The 12652-nt window shown below is 48.1% G+C and overlaps 1 protein-coding gene across 2 annotated transcripts in view; it reads left to right on the forward strand.

Moving 5' to 3' along the window:
- The window catches only part of SMC6 (structural maintenance of chromosomes 6), a 1026872-nt gene that overhangs the window by 843993 nt on the left and 170227 nt on the right, over positions 1-12652 (forward strand). For both annotated transcript variants that reach the window (XM_078647759.1, XM_078647758.1), the window contains exon 24: positions 2075-2180. In XM_078647759.1, the coding sequence (XP_078503885.1) occupies positions 2075-2180 (106 nt within the window). The remainder of the gene's footprint in view (positions 1-2074; positions 2181-12652) is intronic.

Raw genomic sequence — 12652 nt, forward strand, 5'->3', positions numbered from 1 at the left:
TGTTAGCTGATCGCAAAGCTCTTTACAAATCAAATGTTTTAACCAGTCTTCCTTTGATTTGTTAAGTCTTAAATAGTATTTAGTAAACTGGAGATCAGCTAGCCCTCGCCCAAGATTTGCCAGACCAAATTCAAGTCTAATTTGGCATGTGGGATGCTGTTTTGGTTGACCAAAAACAAAACGGACAATAATCAAAAAGTTTCTTTCAAGATATTTGTACAATTTTGCTCCCTAAATGGGGAACTGTTGGTAATTGCTGGAAGAAATTTTGATTGAGAATAGATGTACCAGTTGAGCCTTTTAAATTAAAGTGCAGTTGCAAATAGCTGTAACGGAGTCAAATGGCCTGCAGTTGAGAGCTTTGTCCCAGTTTGCTCTTCCACCACACACCTAATTATTTGCTTGGATCTGTTTGTGCAATCCATTCACCTCCGATTCGCCATGGGTACTAGTTGTAGTTGGTTTTACCAAAGTGTATGATCTTTGTCTTTTTTTAAATTTAGTTTAAGTTGTTGTCATTATTGTAGGCATGCAAAGTTGTGGCCGTTGCAGTCCAATACAGGGTTTGATCAAATAGTAAGGTATCATCTGCGTACTGGAGAGCAGGAATGTGAGTTGCTAATAGTCTGCGAAGAGCGTTCTTGACTTTGTTATGGTTGATGTTTAATCAGCTGTATGTAGGTTAAAAGATAGGGCCAGCACGCAGCCCTGCTTAAGCCACTGTTCGAAAATATTTTCCTATTTACTGAGATTCCATTCCGCATCTTCATCCTAGCCCTGGTATCCATGTGCAATAGAGAAATAGCGGTTAATAGGGTTTCTGGCATACATTAGGCAATTAATATCCACCAAGTGTCTGTTTACCATCACTAGCTGTACTGATGTTTAAGCATCTATTAGAGACTTCTAGCCACAGATTCCTTACCTTAAAATATTCCCCAGGCGTCAGACTGGATACCGAAGCTTTCGAGCACTGCCACTGCACGCCGGTAGGTGGTGTCGTTCGGCTCGACATTATCCGCGCTGGAAATGATGACCTCTCTACCTATATAGGTGCCACCCCGGCGTGCTTTCAGCTTTTCCTTTCCACACCAGATAGCGCTGATCGTTTTTCTGTGAAGCCTGCAATTGGCAAACCACTATGGAGAGATTTTAAGATGCACAAGATTTGTGAAAAGTAACGTATAGTTGTTTATATACATAGTGTTGTCATAATGTTAAATCCCCACGCTGTCTAAGGCTTGAAAGGCTGTTTTCTCACTTTCCTTTACTTTGTGGATTGTGAAAATACCAGCAAAACATGATATCATTATTAGGGAAAAAATATATAAACGTTTCTGAGCTCTAATTATTCTCTGACATCGTTTAGAGTAGCTCCATTGAAGGAATGAACGATACTTCGGTATTGGTTCCCAGCTTGCATCATTGTGGGTAACCTGTGACTGTTTGACCAGAAATACTATGGCACCAACTAAATTGCCCTAATTAGACCCAGGTACCCTGTTTGATGGCACTGTATTTGTATCACAAAATTGAGATTTTTAGAGAAAAAGCACAGATTGTTCATTCACCTGGCCAAATACACAATCAAACGGGGGAAAAGAGAACTAATGTGCCTCTCTTGGAAAAAGAAGCAGTAAGATGAAGTGCAATAATATTTCCATAACCTGTAAGGTGAAGGAGCCAGACTGTGTAGAGCATGCCATTGTTCAAGGTTTGTGTCTTGCCATTGTTCAAGGTTTGTTTCTTGCCATTGTTCAAGGTTTGTTTCTTGCCATGGTTCATAATTAAACGAGAATAGATGCTGCTTCACTCAAAATGCAAGAGAAGACATAAATAAAGTTGAAGTGCTTTACTGGAAAATACTCTGCTACTACCGGTCCTTCATTTTACACCCGTCATGTCATTCTAAAGAAATGTTGCAAAATGCAAATTAAAAAAAACCATTTAAAGGCACTCATTATTACTTGCTTTTCTTTTCCTTGTATGTATATTTGTAAATGTTTTAATACTCTCTCTCTCAAACTGACATTAATTTTGTTTTGCGTATGAACTTTTCTTCTTTACTTGAAAGGTGTCTCACTTTAAGATGCAAGTTCTACTTTGACTCATTATTGTCTCAACGGGCTTACTCTGGAAAAATTAATTTCGACCACAAGAATGAGACTCTTTCAATAACGGTAAGTCGTAATGGCTTTTCATATTATTTTTAATTAAAGTTATTTCCATGGAGCCTTCCGCTTGGATTTTAGTACAATTGTTTTTCCTACTTCAACACTGATGCAGCATGAATATGGTCTTCTGTTTGAACATTTTTCAACATTTCCCATCATCGGTTCACAACAGATCCTGTTCTCCACATTTGCTAATAAACATGCAGCCAGTAATTGTAATTCGAGCTCTTTGCAAATCTAAAATAATTTAAAAAGCAATTCCTTTCTTTCAGTAAGTTTTTTTTATCTGGTTAGTTCGAGGCTGTCGCGAGTTTGATGGGCCCATCGCTTCTTGTTGTTCCCTTAGGTTTTTCGCTTTAACATACATTTTTTGAAGCCACACAAGTTCTTGAGTCCTTCAGTATAGTTCTGAAGGCTTGGTATTGTTTATGTATTTGTCTGCTGTTATTCCTTCTTGATTTTATGGCGCCTGTAATCCAGAAATTCTGGAGAAGTGAATACACCACACAGTGACTTATTGGAAGCTTTCATCAATCGCTTGAGCATTAAGTACGGTGAAACATTAGGTTTCACTAAACATCTTATAGAAAGGTATTGGTCCATTTCCCAGGGTATACATTTTTAAACTAGCACCTTTAAGTTCTCACTGACCTTTAGAGTAATTCTTCAGCATGTCTTGTGTCCCTGATTATGGCATTGAATCAGATGACAGTCAGTGACCAGTCCACAAATCCCATTAGTTTTACCTTAATAAAGGAACCTCTCACAACAGTTCACAAAGTGCTTTCTGATGAGAATCTTTGTAACATAACCTTCACTAGAGGAATGGGACTTTGATGCTCATGTTCATCAAAACATCTTTAGAACGAATGAACAAAAGGTAGGACATGAAACCAGTGGCCATCTGTGAAGTTTGAAAGACGTGCAGTGTAAATTCTGGATGGTTTTGAAGTAATCCGAGACATTGGCTTGTCACGATCATTACATTATTCCTAACCATGACATGGTCAGTCACCTCATTGTATGGCAGTCATTGCTGTCGTGTGGCTGATACCCCAATATGCTACTCTTTATATTGACATATCACAAGTAGCACCCTTTACCCAGTCAGTGTCCAACTTGTGACATCAATACTCCTCATATGCCTATTAATGTCTATTATGCACTCCCCGAATTCCCTTTGTCCAGGCAGTGCACCTTATGTAACCTGGTGGCCCATATGTTAATATACAGCCATTCAGTACTTTTACTCTCCTACAGAAGCCTTGTTGTTCCCAGGTACATAAACAAGTGAAACATTATCATTCATCATGAACCCTATGCTTTGACCTTTGCAGCCTCTTAGTGGTCCCTAAACCAAAGGCAAAAACAGAAGGGAAAGTGCTTCTCGGTCACAGGCTTACACCTCTGGAATGACCACCCATACCCTCTGAGCTTTAACAAAACAACGAATAGAAGCTAGTCAATTCTGACTCCTGGTTAGACTGGGATAGGAGATTTGGCGTATGAAGTCATAAATGGCACAGCTATGACCACATCCACCTAAATTCAAAGGGAAACCGCCAAGATCAATGTCGTCAAGATCACTTGTAAGGAAAATGTAATAGGACACCCTTCTACAGTTGCAATATGGAAAGCCGCAAGCACTCTAGTTCTCATTTAATGGGGAGTGTAAGATTGTGGGAAAGTGTCCCTTTTTGACAAGGGCACCCCCACATTGGTTACTACCCTTCACTCCCCTTAACACTCCTAAATTCAGTGTTTAGATGGCCCCTGACTACAGGAACTAAGATTCGACTGACTCCAAAAGACGAAGGACCAAGAACAGCCGGAGAAGCAAGAACTGTGGACCAGAACCAGACTTGACATGACACTCTGCCCGCTGTCTCAATAATTGCGAGAACACGACTCACCCTGTAGCTGTGCATTCTCCAACTCCCTTGAAGAGCTGCCAGCACTTCATAGATCATGCCAGCATCTTCCTGTGAGTTCCACCGGAGTGTAACAGTCCCTGCATGCAGCCTCATTCTGCAAGCCCTCAGAAACTGAGTGCCTTAGACCGCCGCTACCCGCTGGACCAAAGATCACTGCACACAAGCCCCTCACCTGAGTCCAGTTCGACCAATGTCATCCTGGCTCCAGAGTAGAGACCCTTAAGAACCGAGCCCCCCTTTTGGGTTCAACTGCCCAATTACAAGAAATTTTTTAGGCTATGCACCTCATATTTGGGCGGCCTGTTCTCTCCAGCACGCCATTGGGCCCCACGGATTTAGGAGGCCCCCAACTGGATTCACACCAGCAGCTCCGGTGCCTGTCGGGTCCCCAGAACGCCAGAGATGTAAATGGCCAGCTCCGGTTGTGCCATCTAGACCTTCCCTGTCGCTGGGGCCCACTATCTTTGACATCCCTATTTATATTCTCGACACTGAGCCAGAAGGGCATCATCCAGCTCCGGCACCAACTGGAGCCATGCCTTCCAGGCTGAATCCTGAGCCCTATTCTTATTGGCTGGGACTCTGGAATGAATGGGAGGGATTGCTGGACCCTGAAGAATACCAGTCATATGCCATCATGGACTGGTATGTGGATTTTGAGGATGCAGCAGCTGAATGGATACTTCTCCAGGTACTGGCATGCTTATCCCCCCTACCATTGCTACGGAGTAGGGAGCTTAATTCGCAGTGGCGGTGAGGAGGGCGGTTGAGGCCCTTGACTGGTGGCAGTCAACACTAACATCTTGACGGAAGTGCTCTAGGTGTAGTGCCCCCTCAAAACTGCTTCTCCCATTTAATGATTCACTTACTTATATCCTGTTTGGGACCTGATCCACACCCAACAAAACGGCTCCTGTGACCAGGACAATAGTTGGCTGCCACTGCCCCACTCCAGGGGACTCCAAATTCCTACAATGAAGAGATTTGTGGCCCAAGCCTCCACTTCCCACATAAATCCTGGCACATGCCCCACTGCACCACTGTATCGGGAATCTTAAGAAGCTGGACAACTTGGGCAAGAAAATGTTTTCTTTCACAAGCCTCGCATTGCAGTCTGTGAATACTGCATCCCTTTTGGGCCGCTATTCCCATGCTCTGTGGGATACAGTTGCTGCCAACGGTTCTAGAGGAGGCCCATGCTCTGCTTTCCAAGGTGTAGGAAAGTGCCTCTCTTTTTATGGTTACCCCCCACTCTTTGACTGACATTTGATGCACTCAGACTTGATGTGCCCTGGGTCCCTGCCAATTAGGTCCCCAGGACCTGTGTTCTTTCCCAAAACTGTACCTTTGTACTCACAATTGGCACATCTCTGGCCACAGGTAAGTCCTTTGTAAAAGGTACCCTGGGTACCAAGGGCACTGTGACCAGGTAGGGCCTCTAAGGGCAGCAGCATCTATTGTGCCACCCTTAGAAGCCCTGCACCTTAACACCCACACATTGCCATTGCAGGCTGTGTAGTTTGGTGCAGAGAAAAGTGAAGAGTCGACATGGCACACAGCCCTGTGTGCCATGCCTGCAATCCACTGCCTATGGCCTAGGTAAGTAACCCCTCTAGCAGGGTGGACTAGACCACAGGTGAGGGTGTAGTTTCAGGAGCAATAGTGCCCCTCTGCAGTGATTAGCTCCATTCTTGGACATTATAAGCGCAGTAAAGCCAGAAAGAGCACATGGTCTGCGAGTTGGTCATTGTGAACTCCACAGCTCCATAACGGCTTTACTGACACCTGGGAAGTTTGGAAGCAAACTGTTCAGCACATTAAACCCACACTGATGGCATTGTGGGGTTTTAATGTAAAATGCACTCCGAGGGCATCTTAGAGATGCCTCCTGGAAAACGATAATCAGCCCTGGTGTAGTTCCTGAATGGCTACCCACCATTTGCCACCCCCAGACAGGTTTATGGACCCCTGGGTAGAGGTCCTCCAGTTTCTGGGTCCAGAAACAAAGTCCATCCTGGGCAGAGGTGTCATGCCTCCTCCCAAAGGATGGGCTGGGTCCACGAAGGGGAAAGCTTCAAAGGCTTGCCACCGTGGTGAACATACCCTATAAAGGCCCTAAATTTAGTATTTAGAGGCAACACTGAACATTCCCTCCTCAGATACGAGAATGAAAGAAGAAGGACCGAGGAGCTGTGCTGACCCAGGAGGAAGAGGACACCAACTGCTTTGGCCCCAGCCCTTCCGGCCTGTCCTGACTCCGACCTGCTCACAGCAAAACCCTGGCATGTCCAGAAGCCCTCCAGAACCCAGAGGACATGCCCTGCCTTCATCTAAAAGACTCGGTCTCCCATGAGCTCCGGATTTGCTCAACCAAAGACTCCAACACTGACTATTCAGATGGCTCCACGCTTCTGCACCCTATGCCCACAGCCTGAGCTTGAGTGGCCCAACACCACAAGGAGGTCTCTCCAGCGAACCTGTCCTGGGATCTGGTGATCCCTTACCTATCCCGAGCTCCACATCGACGCCTTCAACCTCAGCCTCAAGGGTCCCCCCGACCGCGACCAAAGCTTGTGAGAAGATCCGATGCCTTAAAACACCCCTGCACCTGACATCCCACGGCCTTGGATTGCCCAACTGACGGTGTCCAGGCATCCCCCAAGAACCCCACCTACCGTTCCTGATCGTGGTGGTCTTGAGGAAACCTCCTTGCCCGAGCCTGCAGCATTTTCTTAAAACCCGGAGATCTCCATTGCAAATCACAGGCCTCCTGACGTCTCCTTGGCACTCTGCATCCGGCTGATTGTTCAGCTCCTGTGCTGATTGTTGACCCCTGCATTGCTGACCCCAACCCCAGGAGCTTTGCTCCCACATCAGAGTGGCCTGCTCGTAAGCAGGCCCCAACCAACGACCCCCTAGCCCCATTGGCTAAAATTGGGACTCTGTATCCGGCCGCCCGAGTGCCACTGGTGGTGCGATTTGAGTGCCTAACTGGACCTTGGGAAACCTTGGTTCTAAATCCCAAAAGTTATCCTTGCAGGTCATTTACTTACCTGCAAACCGTTAAAATATGTTCTCCCATAGTAACCAATGTTATGATTTCTCCCTCCAAATATGTTCTGAGTTGAACTGACTTTTTGTATGAAAACCCAAGTAATTTTCTTTGAACTAAAAACTGTCGTGCTTACCTGTGTTTTGTAAGACCCACGGTGCGATATCTAGGCACATCATCCAGAGTAGTAAAGGTAACTGAAAAGTAATTAAAAGTACTCTGAAGTAATTTTTATGTATTCAAACCTGTAATGATTTCAGTTTCAACCAAAATTGCATTTCCTTGTAAAGATTTGCATTTGAAAGCATATGCTACTTGTCTGTGCCAAGTCCTGCTTGGGTCTCGAAATAAAACCCAAGTATACTTTTTTAATATTTAATTGGTTAGCGGTGGTCCGGGGTGCGTTCATGGGCCTGACCTATGGCGTCCGGAAGCAGTTGCTCCAGGACCTGGATAAGGCGGAAGTCCGCCTACGCGACTGTCAGGCTCTTTCGGACCCAAACGACCCGGATTTGGAGTCGGAGAGGTCGGCCAGGGAGGAGGTCCAGGACATACTAACTAGGCTTGATAAGTACACTCTGGGCCAGTATCGTCAACGACTCCATCGCGAAGGGGATAAGGCTGGGAGACTGCTGGCCTGGATCCTTAGGAGGGAATTCGCCCCGGAACGGATAGCTGCTCTGCGCAATCCTGCGGGGAGCCTTGTACATTCTGAGGGGGGTATCCTGGGGGTTCTACGGGCCCATCTGCAGGCAGTATATGCTGCAGACCCCTCAGTTACAGAGTCCGGCTCTCGGGCTTACCTTCAGGGGTTGCCCCTCCAGACCTTATCGGAGGAGGTGGCGAAGGAGTTGGAGGTGCCCTTATCCCTGCATGAGCTCAAGGTCGCGCTGGCCAGTTTGCCGCGGGCCAAGACCCCTGGTGGGGATGGGTTTCCCCTGGAATTTTATCAGGCATTTGGAGAGGCCCTGGCCCCCCGGCTCCTGCAAGTTTATGGTGAAGCGCTGGAGAGTGCCGCCCTCCCACCCTCTATGAATCAGGGGGAGGTGTGCATGATTCTGAAACCTGGAGGCGACGGCTGTGACCCGGCAGCGTATCGGCCCATTACTCTCATTAACACGGACGCGAAACTTCTCACGAAAATGCTTGCGAATCGTCTGGCACCACACATGGCGCATCTTGTGCATCAGGATCAATGTGGCTTCATTCCCGGTCGCAATACTGCGATGAACCTCCGTCGGTTGAACCATATTATGCACGAAGTACGCGATAGACAGGATCCCCAGGTCCTGGTGTCCATAGATCTGGCCAAGGCATTCGACACAGTAGATTGGCGATATTTACTGGAAGTGCTTCGAATGGTGGGTTTGGGCCCCATCTATTGCAATTGGATCCGGATCCTTTATGGGTCACCTCGAGCCCGGGTTCGCCTCGGTGCGGCCCGATCAGAGGACTGGCCCCTGGGCAGGGGTACGCGGCAGGGGTGCCCCCTCTCGCCGCTGCTCTTTGCCTTGGCAATTGAACCCTTGGCGGTCCTGGTGCGGATGGAACTGGCGCGGTGGGGTATCAGTGTGGGGGACACCGTTAATGTAGTCTCCCTGTACGCCGATGATGCTCTATTTTACCTCACTTCCCCGACTGAGTCGCTGCCGCTTTTGCTGCAGCTATTGGAGCGCTTCGGTGCGGCCTCGGGTCTCCGGATTAATCCTGCTAAATCCCTCATTTTCCCCTTGGCGGGATATGGCCCGACCGGCGGGAGCACCTCCCACATCTGGGGTTGCGATGGGAACTGGAGGCCTTCCGTTATCTGGGCATTCAGGTGGCGCCGACGGACGCCCAACTGCTGGCCCGCAATCCCGGGCGCGTGGTGCGGTCCCTTCAGCAGTCCATCTCGTTCTGGAACACACTTCCGCTCTCCCTCATGGGGCGATTGGCGGTGGCTAAAATGGTGATGCTCCCGCGACTGCTGTACGTCCTACAGATTTCGCTGTGCCCGATCCCTACAAGCCTGTTTCGTACTCTAGACTCACTGCTTACGTCATTGCTCTGGGCGGGTAAGCGGAGTAGGATTGCTTTGCGTACTATCGTCCGGAGTCGGGAGGAGGGAGGTTTGGAGGCTCCGAGATTTGACCTGTACTATTTCGCAGCGCAGCTCCACCCAGCCGCGCGCTGGTTCTCCGGCACGGCTAACTGGGAATTGGCCCTCTTGGCGGGACGCGCTGATGAGGAGACTCTCCAGGTGGCACTGATGCAGGGACGGGGAGCGGATGGGTCCTTACCCTATGTGGTGAGACACGCTGCTATGATCTGGCAACGGTTTGTAGAAAAAATACTGCGGCGGGCCCCTTTCCATAGGGAATTGCCTGTGTGGATTCTGGCACCTGTAATGCGGATGGCAGAACACATGTCCTTCTGTTCCTGGAGGGAGGGGGGGTGTGAAACGTTGGCGGACCTGTACCCGGATGACTCCTTTGTGACCTTCGAGCGGGCCGCGGAGGCCTTTGGCCTGACGGAGGGACATTACCTACATTACAGGGGACTGCAGGACATGGCGCGAGTGACCTGGCCGCAGTTCCCGGAGGCGCCTCCGATGTCGCACACCCGTAACATTCTCCTTTCCTGTGGCAGGGGCCGACGGCTTACTGCATTGTTGTATGCTGCGATGCGGAGGGACTCGGATCCTCCGGTCTCCCCGGCTTGGGCCGCGTGGGAGGCGGATCTCGGGCTCCCCCTGGAACCCGACCAGCGCAAACGAATCGGCACATTGACCCGTATGGTTTTGTGTAACGCGCGGTTCAAGCTCATCCACTTCAATTTTATGCACCGCACTTATATGACCCCAGTGTCCTTACACCGCATCTCCACTGACCGACGAGACGACTGCCCTAGATGTGGACAGAGTGGGGCGGGCTTCTTCCATTTAGCCTGGGAGTGCCCCCCAGTAGCGACCTTCTGGGGACAGGTAGTTGAGCGCATTGGGCGGATTACGGGACTCCGGATCGCCTTGGATCCACTACATTGCCTGTTGGCCCTGGTACCAAAGCCCAAAAAGAGTAAATTGTCCTATAAGCTGTTGCAGCTGCTATTGGTGCTCGCAAGACGCAGGGTGGCCATCACTTGGATGGGCAGTCGGGCTCCGGAGCTGACATCCTGGCTTAGAGACTTCAAGGAATGGTCCCTCGCGGAGGAAACACACATGCAACATACACGTAGAGATGAGAAACTGCAGGAGGACCTGTTAGCATGGCGCACGATGTGTGCGGTGGGCTCTGTGGACAGTGAGTCCGATGCCACTAGTGCTGAACTGTTCACTCCGCTGGGGTCGGTCTCCGGGGAGGAGGTAAGCGGGAGTGGTGATGAGGAGCGTGCTCCGAACTAGTGTCGCCCTAATGCCGCACGTTTACCCTCTGTAAATGAGTGATTTCTTGCTCTCCCTAATTGATCTGTGTTTGCTTCTGATACGATACTTACGCCCGGATGGGCCCTGTAGACCTGAATGGAAGGTATATACCTGGGTTCGCTGATGCCGAGTTTGGGGGGGGAGGGGAGGGAAAGTTTTTTCTTTAGTTCTAGTCAACAGAATAAGAGCGTGGTGATGATGTTTTCCTTTATCTGACTGTAATTTCGGCATGTTTATTGCTTTGTCATGAATACGGAGCCCTTATCTTTGCTATCTATTTGCCGCCCAGCCTCCGGGATGTGGGCTGAATGGCTGTGTCTATTGAGAACCTGATGACTCCTTGCGTTACAGATGAGACATGTACTGATTTGCACAAATGTTTTTTCTTTCGCATCACTCTCAAAAATAAAGTCTTAAAAAAAAAATATATTTAATTGGTTTGGATTCTGTCCTTGAGTGTGCGCCATCAATCTTGATTGAGTGAATACAATAAATGCTTAACACACCCTCCTGATAGACCGAACTACTCGACCACGCTACCACAAATACAGATGTTAGTGTTTGTCTAATTTAGCCTCTGTTATACCTCTGGTGATCCGCTAGGCTCTGCGCATGCTATACCTTACTTTGTTATAGTATATACAGAGCCAGCTTCCTACACCAGGCGGCTGTCAACAAGAAGGATGCTACTAAGTTCACCATTGGATATGGACTTGACACCACCAACTCATTATGCAGAGTGGTTTCGTTGATGGTGGCCCTACGATGCCATGCCTTCTGGAATGACGCTTGGTGGGCAGATGTTGCTGGGAAATGTCCATCTCCAGTAAGAAAGGTAAAGAGTCTTGGAGTCATGTTAGATGATCAAGTAACTTTCACGGTCCAGGTCAATCTCACCACATCCTGTTCATCCTGATGGATCTACAGAAAATCGTAGCCCTGATATCGTCTTAGTACTGTAATGCCCTCTACCTGGGAGCAAAAAAGGGAATTTTACGGAAGCTACAGTCACTTCACAATGCATCAGCACGCGTACTACCTAAAATTCCTAAGTTCAGTCCAGTGTCGAAAGCTATTCGAGATCTGCACTGGCTGACTGTTCAGGAGAGGGTTAAATTCAAGTCTTTGTGCATTGCCCACAAGACACTCTACGGCGTCAGCCATGCTCACTTTAACAAATTTATCAGACGTAACATTAGATCATCCTCAGATTCCCTTCTGGACATCCACAGGGTACAGACTGTAAAAGGGGGGTGTGGCGGGGGTGGCCTGTATCTCGCCTGTAAATTATGGAAAATGTTACCTTTTATTTTCAGAGCCCAAACCAATAGCCAGACGTTCAGAATATCCCTAAAAACATGGCTATTCCTACCCAGGTTCTAAGCCAGCGCCTGCCCTCACTGTACGATCATACTAGCAACTTCAGCACTAAGACTAGCAGTCATTCACTTGCTTAAAAAACTCTTCATTCATGCCTGCTTGAGTACTACTGACTTTTTTGGGGCTGTCCAAACATCATGTATGGACATGATGGATCGTCTGCTGTAATGCGTTGGACTTACACCTTTAAGCCCTGCGCAGGATGCTATTTCGTTTTTTTCCACTCTCTCCATGCCCTTGCTCACCCCCATCTCACTATGTGCCAGTTATTTTCTTATTATTTTGCTGACCCCTTGTACTTGTAACCGTTCTTGTCATGTGAGTTCTATTTTTATATGTGATTCTGTCTGTATTCCTATTTGACACATGTACTGCAACAGTTACCTTCCTTTCCCCACAATTGTAAAGCGCTCTGATATCCCTCGGATGTTCGGGCTATATAAAACTTTCTAAATAAATAAATGCCCTTTGATAGCTCCCGTATTTTTGGAGACAAGGCGGATTCAGCACTGGAGTTTTTATGCACAGCAAGACAGGTCCTTGTGGCTTTGCATGGCCTTTCGATATGCCCAATCAGCGTTTCATGGCCTCGGAAGGGGCTTCCAGCCACTTATGTACCCACCCAGCCACTATTGTGCTCAAGCTTCACAGCCTGACCAGGGACACAATATCTACTGGCCCGTGGGTCAGACAGCCGGCGGTCAGGTCAGTC

The sequence above is a fragment of the Lissotriton helveticus genome, chromosome 6 (assembly GCF_964261635.1).
Source record: "Lissotriton helveticus chromosome 6, aLisHel1.1, whole genome shotgun sequence".
Taxonomy (NCBI): Eukaryota; Metazoa; Chordata; class Amphibia; order Caudata; family Salamandridae; genus Lissotriton; species Lissotriton helveticus.